General features: G+C 46.1%; 1 protein-coding gene and 1 pseudogene across 6 annotated transcripts in view; both read left to right on the top strand.

Moving 5' to 3' along the window:
- Window positions 1–1,316: 1,316 nt before the first annotated feature.
- On the top strand, window positions 1,317–1,787 carry LOC114697147 (annotated as a pseudogene).
- An 11,742-nt stretch (window positions 1,788–13,529) lies between these two features.
- The window catches only part of Hnrnpr (heterogeneous nuclear ribonucleoprotein R), a 33,783-nt gene continuing 30,413 nt past the window's right edge, over window positions 13,530–16,899 (top strand). For 3 of the 6 annotated variants that reach the window (XM_028875415.2, XM_037203081.1, XM_037203082.1), the window contains exons 1-2: window positions 13,530–13,640; window positions 16,703–16,871. In XM_028875415.2, coding sequence (XP_028731248.1) covers window positions 16,715–16,871 — 157 coding nt within the window. In that variant the 5' untranslated portion in view covers window positions 13,530–13,640; window positions 16,703–16,714. The remainder of the gene's footprint in view (window positions 13,641–16,702; window positions 16,872–16,899) is intronic. The other 3 variants (XM_028875414.2, XM_037203083.1, XM_028875418.2) reach the window with 3 other exon arrangements.

A 16,899-nucleotide genomic window follows, 5' to 3' on the forward strand; every position in this document is an offset into this window, starting at 1 on the left:
TGCTGTCCACTCTCTCTGGCTGGCTTTAGCCCTTTTCAGGTTTCCGTCCCAACTTCTTCCAGAAAACTGGACCGCGTGCTTCTTTTCCGATTTTCCTGGGTTGAGCACAAGTGTTTATCCCTGTTCCTCGAAGAGGACGTCACTGTCTGCTCCTTCTCTCCATCCCTTTCTTTTCCTCCCTTTCCTTCCCTCTCCCTTCCTCCTCTTCCTTCCTTCCTTTCTTTTGACAGAGCCCAGGCTGACCTTAGACTCCTGATTCTCCTGTGTCTGCCTCCCAAGTGCCGGGATTCCAGCTGTGCACCCCCATGCTCAACAACGCTTGTGCCCTTGCATCTTCAGGCCTTAGGGAATGTTTGGCCTGCAGTAGGCAGGTAGCAAATACTTCTTCGATGGCTAAGAGAGGATTTTACATTTGTATGGTGACTTAGTTCTGCTTTATCACCACACCAAACTAATCTTGAAAGAACTGTGGGGTATTTGTCATTGGAATATTAGGGAGGGACTTGTGCAAGAGCTCCCTGTGGTGATACACTGTGTACCCCAATATATTGTGTACCCTGATAAACTTATCTGGGGATCAGAGGACAGAGCCAGCCACTAGATTAGACATAGAGGCCAGACAGTGGCGGCACACACTTTTAATCCTATCACTCGGGAGGCAGAGATCTGTCTGGATCTTTGTGAGTTCAAGGCCACACTGGAAGCAGAATCAGGCAGTGGCGGCACACGCCTTTAATCCCAGCACTTGAGATCTCATGTCTTCGCTTGGGAAGCACACACGCCTTTAATCTCAGGAAGTGACATGGCTGGGTGGAGAACGTTATATAAGGTGTGAGGAGACAGGAACTAAGCAGCGGTTCAACTGAGACCCTCAGGGGTGAGGACTCAGGCTTTCAGTCTGAGGATTCGTGGAAATGGGATCAGCTGAGGAGTTGGCGAGCTGAGGTTGGCTGTGGCTGTTCTGTCTCTCTAATCTTTCAGCCTTTACCCCAATATCTGGAGCTGTATTTTCTTTCTTTCTTTCTTTCTTTCTTTCTTTCTTTCTTTCTTTCTTTCTTTCTTTCTTTCTTTCTTTCTTTCTTTCTTTCTTTCTTTCTCTCTTTCTCTCCCTCTCTCCCTCCCCACCTCCCTCCCTCCTTCCTTCCTTCCTTCTTTCATTCCTTTTTTAAAAATAAGACAGTTTAGCAATTCATGTCACAATTCAGCACATTTGACCCTTTGTCAGCTTGATACACAAACATATCACTGTTAAGCCACAACCTGTCCGTTCTCATCCATCCCCAATAGCTCACATTACAAACATAAATAACGGCGCACGGCGGGCAAGCCCCATGGAGGCGTAGGAGCAGGTCCAGAAGGGCCCCCTGAAGCTGAAAGGCATTGCAGAGCTCGGCGTGACGAAGAAGAAGAACAAAGACAAGGCCAAGCTGCTGGAGGCCATGGGGATGAGTAAGAAGAGCGAGGAGGAGGAGGAGAAGGAGGAGAAGAGGCGCTGCCTGGACGAGCGCACGCCGGCGCAGGTGGCCTTCAGGAAGATGCAGGAGAAGCGGCAGATGGAAAGAATCCTGAAGAAGGCGTCCAAAACCCATAAGCAGAGAGTGGAGGACTTCAACCGCCACCTGGACACACTCACCGAGCACTATGACATTCCTAAAGTCAGCTGGACCAAGTGACCTCCCCCGTGTGAAAGACAGGCCATGTGGGCTGTGTCGCGCCGCTCGGTGTTTTCTAGAATGTTCTACAGCTGCCAGTGCATCTGCTGAAACCAGGCTTTCTGAAACTTGACCAAAGTCAGGCTGTCTTTTAAAAATATATAAATAAATAGTTTTAAAAGTCCACAGTCGGGAGCTGGAGAGATGGCTCAGAGGTTAAGAGCACCGACTGCTCTTCCAGAGGTCCTGAGTTCAATTCCCAGCAACCACATGGTGGCTCACAACCATCTGTAATGAGATCTGGCGCCCTCTTCTGTGTACATAATAAATAAATAAATAAATATTTTTTTAAAGTCCACAGTCTTTACAAATTTAAACACATTAAAAATTCAGTCCCACCAGGTATGGTGGCACAAGCCTTTAATCTCAGTACTCAGGAGTTAGAGGCAGTAGATCTGTGAGATCTCTGAGTTCCAGGCCAGCTTGGTCTGTAAGAGTGAGCTCCAGGATAGCCAATGACTACACAAAGAAACTCTTATCTTAAAAAAGACAAAACAAGAAACAGAAGTTCAGTCCCTTTAAAATATCCAGTCTCTTTAAAAATCCAACCCCCCCACCCCCCCACCCCCCCCACCCCCTGTCTCTGTGTCTGTCTTGTTTTTGTTCGTTTGTTTTTTTGAGACAGGGTTTCTCTGTGTAGTTTTGGTGCCTGTCCTGGATCTCGATCTGTAGACCAGGCTGGCCTCAAACTCACAGAGATCTGCTGGCACTGCTTCCCAAGTGCTGGAATTAAAGGCGTGCGCCACCACCGCCCGTCCCAATATCTCTTTTAAAAGTTCAAAATCTCTCAACTATGGGCTCTTATAAAAATCACAATTAAGCCTGGTCTTCTGGGTTCTTCCAAAGGGGTCGGGTCACTCCCCAGGCTCCACCCTCTGCAGCACACACGACTCTGGCTGGCTCCACTCCCATGGTACTGACATTTCCACAGTGCTGACGTCTCTGCTGCAACTGGGCTACACTTTGACTAACAGCCTCTCTTCTTGGCACCTTTTCCTGGTGCCAAGCCTCAACCTCTCTTCATGACCTCGTCAGTCGTGGGGCTTCAACTGCTACTGAGGCTGCACCTTTACCAATGGCCTTTCACAGTGGCTCTCCATGACCCCTTCATGCCTTCAAAACCAGTACCGCCTGGGTGACTCTCACACATCATCAAGTTTGGCTGCCGGCATGAGGTACAGCCTTGGCTGTGTCTAGAACACAGCTCCTCTGTGCTCTCAGGAAACACTTCCCAGATTTCACCTGAATGGTGCTAGTGTCTTCTTGATCACTGCCTATTTCTTAGTTCCCGCCACCCAGCATTAAGTATCCCAGCAAAGCAAACTTTTCACTTTAGTAATTCTGATATCTCGTTAATCACAGCTGATTCTTCAGCCCCAGCCAACCAGAACCACAGAATCTTAATTCAAAATAATAAATGGCCCCCATAGAGTCTTTAAACTTCCCTCTGAAACTTGACAAGCCAGGCCTCCATCTTCTGCACTGCCCTCAACATTCTTATCGTCCAAGCTCCTAAAGAACAGCTCCCTGAGCTCTCAACACTCAGTGACTTACCTAGCCCAAAGTTCTGCAGTCTTCCCCCAGACACCATATCTGTCACAGCAATACTCCACTTAGGATACCAACTTGTCTTAGTTTGGTTTACTTTTGCTGAGATGAAACATCATGACTAAAGCAATTGGGCAGGAAAAGGCTTTGTTTTGCTTACACTTCCTCATTGTAGTCCATCAGTCAAGGAAGTCAGGACAGGAACTCAAACTGGGAAGGAGTCTGGAGGTAGAAGGTGATGCAGAGGCCATGGAGGGGTGCTGCTTCCTGGCTTGCTCCTCATGGTTTCCTCAACCTGATTTCTTACAGAACCCGGGACCACCATCCCAGGGGTGGCACCACCTACAATGCACAGCACCCTCCCACATCAATCACTAAGAAAATTCTTAAAACTAAAATTAAATTATTAAAATTAAAACCTTAGTCAGGTGGTGGCGGTGGTGCAAACCTTTAATCCCAGCACTCGGGCAGAGGCAAGTGGATTTCTTTGAGTTCAAGGCCAGCCTGGTCTACAGAGTGAGATCCAGGAAAGGCACAAAGCTACACAGAGAAACCCTGTCTCGAAAAACCAAAAAATAAATAAATAAATAAATAAAAATAAAACCTTATAGGCTTGCCCACAGACCAATTTTTTTTTTCCTGAGACAGGGTTTCTCTGTGTAGTTTTGGTATCTGTCCTGGATCTTACTCTGTAGACCAGGCTGGCCTCAAACTCACAGAGATCCGCCTGCCTCTGCCTCCTAAGTGTTGGGATTAAAGGTGTGCGCCGCCGCCGCCGCCGCCGCCGCCGCCGCCGCCGCCGCCGCTGCCACCACCACCACCACCACCTGGCTACAGCCCGGTCTTAAGGAGGTCTTTTCCTAATTGAGGTTCCCTCCTCCCAGACAACTTTAGCTTGTGTCAAGTTGACATAAAATTATCCAGCACGCTGTATTTGGAGAGTTGACAAGAATTTGGTCAGTGTTTAAATTCTTCAAGCCCAGTGCATAAACCAGTGGTTGCTTCTACTTAGTGGAGGATCCTGATTCCTTTAGGAATTTAATGAAAGTTTTGGGTCATCTGTATTTTTATTGATTTTTGAGAGTTTTTTTTAAAAAATATATTGTGGATATGAGCTTTTTAAACAGGTATTTGATTTGTGAATATTTTCACCAGTCTTTAACTTGCCTTTTCATATTTTCTATCTACCTATTATCTATTATCTGTCTGTCTGTCTGTCTGTCTCTCCTCTCTCAGCAGCATGATGTGATCTCAAGCTCTCAATCCTCCTGTCCTTCCATCCCAATTGCTGGGGTTACAGATGTATGCCAATATGTATGGCTTTGATAGGATTTTTATCCAAGATTCTCATTCCTGATTTGGTAGCTACTAATAAAAGTTTCATCTTCTGGCTGGGTGGTGATGGCGCTCACCTTTAATCCCAGCACTTGGGAGGCAGAGGCGGGTGGATCTCTCTGAGTTTGAAGCCAGCCTACTCTACAAAGTTTCAGGACAGAGCTACATAGAAACCCTATCTAGAAAAACACACCCACAAAACAGACAAATAAAAAAAGTCCATCTTCTGATTCAGGCAAGGGAGAGAAGAAGCATGCTTTCTGCACTCACTCCTGTATGGACATATCCTCTTTTTACCATTTCTCCCATTACCTCCATTCTCACTCAAACCACCATATAGCCATATATATATATATATATATATATATATATATATATATATATATATATATATTCCAAAGCCATGTGCCCATACACAGTCAACTCTTAGCCCCCTACTTCTATATCACAGTCTTTAACTGCCCAGGACCTTACAATTCTATGTCCAATTAAACAGCCCACTTCAAAGTCTTGTCTCCACATCCATTCTCTTGAGGGCAGATCAATCTGCCTGTGCGTACCCTGAGAGATTGTGGGAAGATAGACAGAGCTTGGAGCTGTGCACTGCACACCACACATGGATATGAGGACACCCCTAGAAGAGTAGAATCCAGGGGCAATGGGAAAAGAAGGGGTAGGCCTCCATTTAAGCCAGTGGTTCTCAACCTATGGGTCGTGACCCTTGGGGGGGGTTGAACAACCCTTTCACAGGGGTACCCTAAGACCATCAGAAAACATATATATTTTCATTATGACTCATAACCGTAGCAAAATTACAGTTATGAAGTAGCAATGAAAGTAACTTTGGGGCTGGAGAGATGGCTCAGTGGTTAAGAGTGTGGTTAAGAGCAACCGACTGCTCTTCCAGAGGACCTGGGTTCAAGTCCTAGCACCCACATGGCAGCTCACAACTGTCTGTAATTCCAAGATCTGATACCCTCACACAGTCATATGTGCAGCAAAACACCAGTGCAAATAAAATAAAAATAAATAAATTATATTAAAAAAAAGAAAGTAACTTTATGGTTGGGGGCTGGTCACCACAACATGAGGAACTGTATTAAAGGAAGTTTGAGAACCACAGGTTTAGACTCAGGCCTCAGTCCTGGTCCAGGCTCACTACTGTATGTTTTCATGAGAGACTTATTTGATAGAGAGTCAGAACCTTGAGACCCAGATTATGGAGGCCTGTGGTTTATTGTACAGTTTACTATGCTATTGTAGAATAGAACAAACAATGCCAGGTGGTGGTGGTGCACGTCTTTAAACCCAGCACTCGGGAGGCAGAGGCAGGCAGATCTCTGTGAGTTTGAGACCAGCCTGGGCTACAGAGTGAGTTCCAGGACAGGCTCCAAAGCTACACAGAGAAATCCTGTCTCAAAAAACAAAAAACAAAAAACAAAACAAAACAAAACAAAAGAATAGAACATACAAAGAAAGGGAGTGTAGGATGGAGAGAAAGACCACAAGATGCTCTTCTTTCTTTCATAGGCTCCAGGCAGGCACATGGTACACAGGCATACAGGCAGGCAAAACACCCATACACATAAAATAAACTGGAGAAGACAAAGATTTGGGTTTTATTGAGCTTGTATTTTGGTGGTGAGTTGGGCACCATGTCCTATGAAGAAATCAAGGCATATCAAGTGGTAGAAATGAAGAAAATTGAGGGGGGGTGGGAATTGATTTTATAGACAGTGGTCCTGGGAAATGTCTCTAAAGAGGTGCTGTTTGGGGTGCGGGCATAAATCAGTGGCAGAATAGTTGCCTAGCACATGAAAAGCTCTGGAATGGATCCCTAGGCTTGCAAACAAGCAAACAACGGCTGATCTCTGAGCAGAGTTCAGAGTGGGTGGGTGAGCGACCTGGGAGAAGGAGCTGAGCAGAGGTGGCTGAACTCAGGGATGAAGGGGTTGAACGGTGGGGGCAAAAGTTATCTTTTTTTTTTTTTTTTACAATTGTTTTATTTTTGTTGTTGTTTATTTTGAGACAAGGTCTCACACTGTAGCTTGAGCTAGCCTTGGAACTCAATGTGTGTAGCCCAAGCTGGCCTGGAACTTCCCATGGTTCTCCTTCTGTAGCATTCCAAGTGTTGGGATTACAGCTTTGAGCTGCACTCATGGGGTTAGAGACTAGTTGTTGAGTTGAAGTATGAATTCAAAGCTCAGGACCAGATAGAGATAAAGAGACATGGAAACTGGGCATGTGGCACATGCTGGTTATCCCTGTGCTTGGGAGGTTGAGACAAGAGGATTGCCAGCCTTGGGCTACATAGTGAGATCTTGTCACACACACACACACACACACACACACACACACACACACACACACACACCATATCTAGCAAATAGTGAGCCTAGCACTAATGTGGAAATGGTAGGGGCTGGAGCTGTAAGTTATTGGAGTACTTGGCTAGCATGCTCAAAAGTCCCGAGTTTGATCTCCAGCACCATGTCAGCCTGATGGGATGATTGGGACAGTGCACAGTCCCAGCACTGGTGAGGGCAAGTCAGGAGAATCAGAAACTCAAGGTCATTCTCAGTGCTACATAAAGAGTTTGAAGACTGCCTGGGTTACATGAGATCCTGTCAGGAATGAGGAATCCTGGATGGAGTGAGAGTGTTGTGAAGCATGGAATCCTGGGAACACCAACAGTTAGTGATCTGGAGGAGAGGACCCTGAAGGAAAGACCAGGACAGAAGAGTCACGGGGCAAAGGACCTGTATATTTCAAGATGTGCTAATGTGGGCAAGATATCTAGTGAAGTTTGGAATTTGGAAGGCTGTAAATGGAAAAACCTTATATTGTGGTTATTATTCCCGATAATTACAGAGCACATGCCCCGTCCTGCAGGGATATTTTAGCTTAAGGGTAATGAGGGCTTAGTTATATACACAGTCTATTTAGTGTTTTGTTGAATTTCCAAACATGTGCTAAAGTTAGACTGAACGCTGTAATTATTCCACAGCACCACACTGATGTTGGAAACAGGATTCACAATCCCTGTAGAATTGGATTTGTGAAGCTGTGTTTTTTTTTTATTTATTTTTTAAATATGGCTGGTGATACTTATCTTAGAATCTGACAGGATTTGAGTTAAAAACCTGCACCTCCATGGCCTGTGGCTCTTCTGCTTGCCTATGGGGAAGCCTGGAAATAATTAGGGTCAAAGGAGTTATATGAAGCAGTCTGCTGGGATGTGGCTTCTGGAACAGAGGTAATATCTCCTGCTGTTGCCTGTTCTGGTCTCTTTAAAATGGACGTGGAATTTGGTGTCACTGGGTGTGTGCTCTGAGACCATGGTGGTGAGTTGCCAGGGAATTCCACTATTGCAGAATGGAAGAATGTTGTGTCCGAGTATTTAACACTTTAAAATTGGATTTGATAATCCTAACTGGAATTAGAATTGACTGTTGCTTTTTTTTAAATTAGGCTGGGAAAGGAGAGATCTCTTAGCTAAATTTTCTGGTTTTCCTCCCAGTATTCTTCCTCTGAACCTAAGAAGAAAATTCATTTTTTAAAAAAGGGGAGATAAGCTGAAGGGGTGGCTCAGGGGTTAAGAATGCAAGCTGATTTCCCAGAGCACCTTAGTTCAGGTCCCAGCACCCATGTTGAATGAATCACAACCACCTATAACTCTAGTTCCTGGGGATTAGATGCCTTCTTATGGACTCAGAGAACACTTGTATTCACAAACAAATTAGGTTTATTAGTCAGGCATGGTGGCACACACCTGTAATCCTAGCACTCAGGAGGCAGAGGCAGGTGGATCTCTGTGACTTGGTCTACAGAGTGAGTTCCAGGACAGCTAGGGTGACATAGAAAGACCTTGTTTAAAAAAATAGATGTATTAATTTCATTTATGTATGAGTGTTTTGTCTGTCTGTATGCACGTATGTGTGCCACACATGCTTGATGCTCTTGGAGAACAGGAGAGGGTTAGATTCCCCTGGAACTGGAGTTATGATGGTTGTGAGACACCATGTGGGTTCTGAGAATGGAACCCAGGTCCTCTGCAAGAGCAACGCGTGTTCTTAACTGTTCAGCCATCTTTCCAACCCCTCCCCTAATTTTTTTTGTTTGTTTGTTTTTTGTTTTTTTGAGACGGGGTTTCTCTGTGTAGTTTTGGTGCCTGTCCTGGATCTCACTCTGTAGACCAAGCTAGCCTCGAACTCACAGAGATTCACCTGGCTCTGCCTCCTGAGTGCTGGGATTAAAGGTGTGTGCCACCACCACGCAGCCCCAACCCCTAATTTTTAAAAATATTATTGTAGGGGCCAGAGAGATGAAATCAGTAGTTAAGATCACTTGCTGGTCTTCCAGAGGGTGGGTGTTTGGTTTCCAATACCCACGTTGGGCAGTTCACAACTGCCTGCATTGCTTGCTCTAGAAGATCCCATTCTTTTTTTTTTTTCTAGCCTCCACTGCGCGCGCGTGTGTGCGCGCGCGCACGCGCGCACACACACACACACACACAACACACACACACACACACACACAAAATCTTTTTTTTTTTTTTTTTTTTTCTGAGACAGGGTTTCTCCTTGTAGCCATAGCTGTCCTGGAACTTGCTCTGTCGACCCGACTGGCCTCGAACTCAGAGATCCCCTGCCTCTGCCTCCTGAGTGCTGGGATTGAAATACACACAAAGGGCTGGAGAGATGGCTCATCTCAGCTAAGAGCACTGGCTGCTCTTCCAGAGGACCTGGTTTAATTCCCAGCACCCACACGGCAGCTCACAACTGTCTGTAATTTCAAGATCTGACACCCTCACACAGACATACATGCAGGCAAAAACCAATGTACATAAAATAAAAATAAATACATTATGTCTTTAAAAAATGAAATGGCAGCGGGAGGTGGTGGCTCACACCTTTAATCCTAGCACTTGGGAGGCAGAAGCAGGTGGATCTCTGTGAGTTAGAAGCCAGCCTGGTCTACAAAGTGAGTTCCAGGACAGCCAGGGCTGTTGCACAGAGAAACCCTGTCTCGAAAAAACTAATAAATAAATAAAATACATACCACAGCCGGGCCGTGGTGGCGCATGCTTTTAATCCCAGCAATTGGGAGGTAGAGGCAGGTGGATCTCTGTTGAGTTTGAGGCCAGCCTGGGCTACAGAGTGAGTTCCAGGACAGGCTCTAAAGCTACACAGAGAAACCCTGTGTCGAAAAACCAAAAAAAAAAAAAAAAAAAAAAAAAAAAAATTACATACCACAGTCTGGCTATAAAAATAACATCTTTAAGCCAGGTGGTTGTGGCTCATGTCTTTAATTCCAGCACTCAGGAGAGAGAGGCAGGCAGATCTCTGTGAGTTCAAAGCCAGCCTGGTCTACAGAGTGAATTCCAGGATAAACAAGGCTGTTACACAGAGAAACTCTGTCTTGGAAAAACAAACAAATAAACAAACAAAAGATTGATGCAAAAAGAAATCTGGAGTCACAATCCTGACCAGGTATGGTGTGTGGTGGTGCCAGCCAGTGATCTCAGTGCCTGTGGGTGGTGGGGTGGGGCAGGAGCTGGGGGGAGGGTCCCCCACGGGGAAGAGGCTATCATGCTGTATAAGACTGGTCCCCAGAATTCAGAAGAGGAAAGTCTGTAGAGGGAGGTATCTTCCTGGCTGGAGGAGTCTCTTCTAGAGTGTAGAATAAGGATTAAATCGAGCAGGAATTTAGAGTTTCACCAGAGTTTGGGTCTAGATCCCCTCACCTCACCTGAGCCGTCTTACATGCCAGTTCCATTTTAACTCTGTATGATGCATTTTCTCTACAAACCGAATTAATATTCCCAAGACATCTGGTTCCATATGAAAGCCAGCAATAGCATGTGTGACATACTCAATACAATAAATGATAGTGAAAATTATCTATAAAGATGCTCCAAGAAATGGAAACACATTTTCCATTTAAAAATACCTTTGATGAAGGGCTAGAGAGTTGACTCAGAGATAAGAGAAATTGTTACTCTTCCAGAGGATTTGAGTTTAATTCTCTGCACCTCCATGGTGGCTCACAACCATCTGTAATTCCAGTTCCAAGGGATCGGACACCCTCTTCTGATCTCTGCAGGCACCAGGCGCACATGCGGTGCACAGAATACATGCAGGCAAAATATTCACATTAAAGAGGAGGAGGAGGAGAAGAAGAAGAAGAAAAGAAAAAAACCAAAAATAAAAGCAAAACCAGAAAGAGTATATGGGCCAGACACAATAATATACACCTTTAATCCCAGCACTCGGGAGGCAGAGGCAGGCAGATCTCTGTGAGGCCAACCTGGTCTACTGAGTGAGTTTTAGGACAGCCAGGGCTACATAAATAGACCCTGGCTCAACAAACAAAGAAGCAAGTCTTCATTCAGGTTATGAACAGCACATGTGGAAGCTTTTATCTGAATATTCTGGTGTCCTGGAATTTCTCTAAGATACAAAAGCTTATTTAAAAATTTTTAAAAAGATTTATTTTTTATGTGTTTGGGTGCTTTGCCTGCAAATATGATCGCATATCATCATGTGTGTCTAGTGTCCAAGAAGGTCAGAAGAAGGAATTGAATCCTTTGGAACTGGAGTAACAAGACTTTTGTGAGTGATCATGTAGGTGCTGGAATTGAATCAGCTTCCAGAACTTTATTATTATTATTATTATTATTATTATTATTATTATTATTTCCCCAAGTTGGGGTCTGAACTTAGGGCCCTTTGTATGGAAGTACCCGCTTTAACATTGAGCTACAGTCTCAGCTCCCAGCATGTCTGTGTTTTACATCCTATAATATTGCCTTGCTACTAAACACCTAGTGGGTGCCATAGCCTCTTTAGTATAGCTATGGCAGAATACCTGTGATGGGATAATTTATAGAGAGCAAGGTTTGATTTTTGTGTTTGCGTGTGTGTGTGTAGGGAAGTGCAGACCAAGGGCAGAGGAGGATGCTGAGTGTCCTACTCTCCCACTTTCTACCTTATTCCCTGGAGACAGGGTCTCTCACTAAGCCTAGAACTAAACTGGCAGCAAGCTCCTGTGATTCTCCTGCCTCAGTCTCATCATCAGCACTGGGGGGTTACAGGTACATGTGGTGAGGCCAGGCTTTGTACACAGGTGCTAGATTCAAAGTCAGTTTTTTTTTTTTTTAAAGATTTATTTATTTATTACGTATACAGTATTGTGCCTGCATGTGTCCCTTCAGGCCAGAAGAGGGCACCAGATCTCATTACAGATGGTTGTGAGCCACTATGTGGTTGCTGGGAATTGAACTCAGGACCTCTGGAAGAACAGTCAGTGCTCTTAACCGCTGAGCCATCTCTCCAGCCCCAAAGTCAGGTTTTTTGTTTTGCTTTGTTTTTCAGGACAGGGTTTATCTGTGTAACAGCCCTGGGTGTTCTGGAACTCACTTTGTAGACCAGACTGGCCTCGAACGCCCAAGTGCTGGTATTAAAGGTGTGTGCCACCACCTCCGGCTCATTCAGGTTTCTAAGCTTGCATTGAGTCATCTGTCCAGCCCCGAGAACAGGGTTTAAATTTTTACAGTTCTGTGGGCAGGAGAGTCCAACGTAGTTGGGCACACGGGGTAAGAGCCTTCTTGAGGTTGTTACCCTATGGTGGAAGCGCAAAAGATGCGGAGAAAATCAGAGTCAGACATCAAACTCACAGCCTGAAGCCCTTCCATAGTCAGCACTAACCCATTGAGGGTGGAGTCCTAGTGTCTGAAACACCTTCCTTTAAAGGCCCCACCTCTCAACACTTTAACAGAGCCGTCAAGTTTGGCACACATGCATTTTTGCAGGTGCACTTTTAAAAGCCGGATGGCGGTGGCGTATGCCTTTAACCCCGGCACTCGGGAGGCAGAGCCAGGCGGATCTCTGTGAGTTCGAGGCCAGCCTGGTCTACAGAGCGAGATCCAGGACAGGCACCAAACCTATACAGAGAAACCCTGTCTGGGAAAAAAAAATACAGAGGTAGATGATCAATAATTACATTTTGGTTTCTCGGGTTTGAGAAACTTGATCTCCAGATACACTTGGAAGCAGATTCCTTGACCTCCACTGAGGTGGCGGTTGGGGTTGGGACAGGTGAGAGAGCGGTTTATGAATAACAGGAATTAGTCTCTTTGGGGGAATGAACGCTTTGCCCCCTGCGTAGATCCAGAGCCCTACCTACTCTGTGCTCCAAACTCTGGAGTCCCTTTGACTTCTGTGAACATGGCTCTTGAGTCAGATCCACTTTATTCTGTGCGGAAAGGAGCCAGGGAGGGGAAACAAGCAGTTTCCCCGATCGTTCCAAGGGATGCTTTTCTACAGAAAAACCTCCAGCCGAACGAGTCAAATCATCCTTCAGTTGTGTTTTGATTAGAGCCAAGATGATGTAGCGACGGAGCCGAGCGCGTGGCGAAGGGTGTGTTTGGGAACCTACGCTACCCGGCCTGCCAGCAAGGCGTGAGGGAGGATTGGGGAAAAGCAACTCCCGCGCCGGGCAGCAGCAGCAGCAGCGCCATTGCGGAGCGTGGCCGCAAGGACCCGAGGGGGCGGGGCTCCGGGGGCGGCCACGCGGCGCGAGGCCCAGATTTCCAGCTTCGCAACCGTGGCAGACGAAGTGGGAGGGGCTTCGGCCACGCAAGGCCTGCAGCCCCGCAGCCTCGCCACTACCAGGGGCTCCCACCAACAGACCCCTTTGTGTGCATGCCCCCGCCCCGGAGGCGCCTCAGCCAGGGGCGCTGAGAACCCTCATTGGCTCAGCCCGGCGGCCACACCGATTGGCTCTCGGAGTCACCGGCATGGGGGGCCGCTTTCCCTCTCTCTTATTGGCCCGCTGAACTGCCCATCAGGCAGCCTCGCGAGCTGATTGCTCGGCCGCACGGAGTCCCTGGAAGCAGTTCCGGGAAACCCCGCGTGCTGCCGGGATCGCGTCTCTGTCCATGAGGGGGGGGGAGGGGGTGGCGCGCGCGCCATTTCTAGTCGTTTTCAAAGCGCCTCGCGCTGGTTCTCACGGGCCAGGCCGCCGGCCCCCCGCTCTGCCCTGGTGAGTCTCGCGCTGGCCCGTGGGGGGAGGGGGCCGGGAGTCCCGGTCCGACCGGACTCGGCCGGGCCCAGGCTCTTGGCGACCCGCGCTCTGCAGTTCGGGTCTTTGCTCCGAGGCCCGAGGGTGGGGGTGGGGATGGGCCGGGGGCGGTTTCTGCTCGGGCCGGCCGCGCAGCCGTGGGCCTGAGCCCTGCCGCTGCGCCTCCTCTCTCGCTCCTTATCCTCAGCCCCTCCGGTGCCCGGCCCCTCGGTCCGCTGTCCTCCGCGCGGCCTGCCGGTCTCGCGGTGCTTTTCCCGCCTCCGCCCGCCGCTCTCGCCGGCCCGGCCGGGCGAAGGGTCCCAGGCGTTCCCCTGACTCCGTTGCCTCCCCCTAGGCCTGCGGTCAGGCCCGGTCGGCATCTCTCCGGGCCGCGAGTGGGATGTGTTGATAACCGGGTCGCGCCCGAGGGGGTGGGGTGAGCCGAGGGCGGGGTGCAAATCCTAGGGTTACCTGAGCTGGGAGCAAACTTTTGTGGGAGTCGGAGGCGAGGGGCCGAGGAGTGTGTGGGGTGCCTCCCACCCGATCCCCATCCTGCATGCTTGGAGCCGAGATTTGAAGGAAAAAATGACTACGTAGGGGCCGTGACACTTGGTTTTGAGCGGCGCCTGAGCTAGGTAATTCTGAGAATGTCATAGGCGCTCCAGATTGGAAAAGCGCTTCTTTTTCTTACACGGTAGTAACCATGTGGCCAGAATTTCAAGACGAAAGCCCAGGGGTTCTTGAAAGGTTCAGTCCTTTCTTGTTACCTGTTTGAGATCCACCCCCCCACCCACCCCGCCCCGTCCTTCAGAGGCAGAATGTATGTGTCAGGAATCAGTCGTAGTGATTAAGGCTTGACACTACCGAGCTTTGAGATAACGGTTAGCTTTCGTTGGTTCTTTTAAAGCCCGTCTCTTAACATTTTGCTTAGAGATGCTCGCCAAAAGTCAGGGAGGAGCTAGTACTGACTTCCCAAGTCTCCCAGCGGCCCTTATAAATCTTACTTAAATGGCTTTATTTTGTAAATTTTATTTTATTTTTTCTTTGCAAAAAAATGTTTAGGTTAAAGGATTCCAGTCACGTTAGTATATTTGCTGCATCCAGAAATATGGTTTGGCTGTGTGGCATTGTGTTGAATTGACATGAGTTTCAAATGGTCTCATAACATAAGTCTTTTAAATGAGCACTTTGTATTCGGCTTGAAGAGGCTTTTTACCCCCCCTTGTTCTGAAGGTTTTATTTTCTGGAGTCTATTTTACCCTTTTTTTTTTTTGTTAAAGTTGACAAAATGGAAAATTTAAAACAATTTCAGTATCGATGATAGTCATAAATATCTGTCTTGTGCTTAATACATAACTTGTCGTTTTGCTTCATGCATATTTTAAAAAACCACTTCACCTTAACAGTTGTTCATTGAACTTCTTTAATTTGCCTCTCCTGTAACGTAGTATTCACAGGTGCAGTGCTGTGAAGGTCTTGTGGTGATCTTACTGTAGTGTTTGGGAGGGATGGGAGGACAGTATATGTTTGAGGATTTTAGAATGCTTCTTCATAGGACTAGATTGTATTAATCAGTAAGTTATGCTCATCTTATGTGCTAATAGTTTCTTCCAGTTTTGGATGTTTCCATTTTTTGCTAGTTCATCAGACTCAGGCTTGCCTTATCCATTGCGACTTTAACTTCATTCCGCGACTCTCTAGACATTAGGGCTAGAGTGAGTTTTGTGATGATGGGAAGTCATGCTGTTCAGGTCATTCTCAGAGGAACACTGCTCACATTCTCCTTTCTCCTGTTGCCTCCCGCCCTCTTCGGCTTTTCCTCTTATTAACTTGAACTAAATATCAGTGGGTGTTCAAATGCAGAGTTGTTTAATGTCAGGAAACAGCCCCTGGCACATTTGCATAGTGTTTGATGAGTAATCTGGAAGTGATTGGTTATCTTCGGCTTTAGTGCTCTTAGGTGACTTGTGTTTTCTTCTTAGCTGGCTATCTGGAGTTTCTCTAAGGAAAGTAGGCATTTCTTGAGACTCACCTTCATCATGCCTTTATTTCAGTGTGTGCCGCACTGTCTTTATTGTGCCACCAGTTGTCTTCATCACATTATGATTTCACCACAAACACACTTAAATTCCCTGACTTTGAGGTAGTATAGACTGGCTTTGTATGTTTTTGTGATTTACTCTCTCTTCAGGGAATTGGTCCATTTCAGCATTATATACAGGCTGAACATACAAAATGATTTTGGTAGGTTAATCTGAGAAATCTGGCTGAAGTTTATGCCAACTAGATAGTGTTTGTGAAGTTTTTTGGAAGTTGTCCATTCTTCAGTATTTTTTGCAACTTTCTTTCACTGACAAGAAAAGTTTAATTCGTACTTCTGATTTTTTTTTTTTTAAGCAAGAAGCAACCTCAACTATAGCTCACTTATTTTTATGTAGACTTTAAACAATGGCTTAGCTTTTTAAAATTGGTCATTTTTTCTTTTAAATCTGTGAACGGGAATAGCGAATTAATCTTAGAACAAAATTAATGTGAAAGTTGTGTTTTTTAAGTGAGGTGGAGAGAACCCAAGCCACTAGCTCATTGAACTAGATACAACATGGATTTATTTCATACCTATGTTGTTTCTGAAGCAGAGCTAGGAAAAATGGAAAGCTCTTAAACCTTGACTAAGGGATGTGTGGGTGTTCATTCTGTTTTAAAGCAAACTTTTAGGCTTTTAGGATTTTGTGGTGGTTTGTTGATCTGCTCCCCAGAACACAATGGCTGCTTTTGTTACTCAGCAATTGTACCTTCAGTAAATTTAAGCCCTTTTAACCCAGAGTACATGAAGTTGCTTAAGGCTCTAATACTTCCATGTACATTTTCTATAGTTTCACAAGATTAATATTGAAAATTTAGATCAGATGCTCACAAAAGGCATAAAATATTCTGGATAGTTGTTATTAGCAGCATGTGTACAAATTAGTTCAGATAAATCATGCATTGTCCTACAAACTAGTTATTTCTGGCTTAATGTAATATAGCTCCTGAATTTTTTCCAGCAGCATAATAAAATGGCTAATCAGGTGAATGGTAATGCGGTACAGTTAAAAGAAGAGGAAGAACCAATGGATACTTCCAGTGTAACTCACACAGAACACTACAAGACACTGATAGAGGCAGGCCTCCCACAGAAGGTGGCAGAAAGACTTGATGAAATATTTCAGACAGGTATAATATGCATTTCTTGTTTCTGACT

The sequence above is a fragment of the Peromyscus leucopus genome, chromosome 2, assembly GCF_004664715.2.
Source record: "Peromyscus leucopus breed LL Stock chromosome 2, UCI_PerLeu_2.1, whole genome shotgun sequence".
NCBI classification, from domain to species: domain Eukaryota; kingdom Metazoa; phylum Chordata; class Mammalia; order Rodentia; family Cricetidae; genus Peromyscus; species Peromyscus leucopus.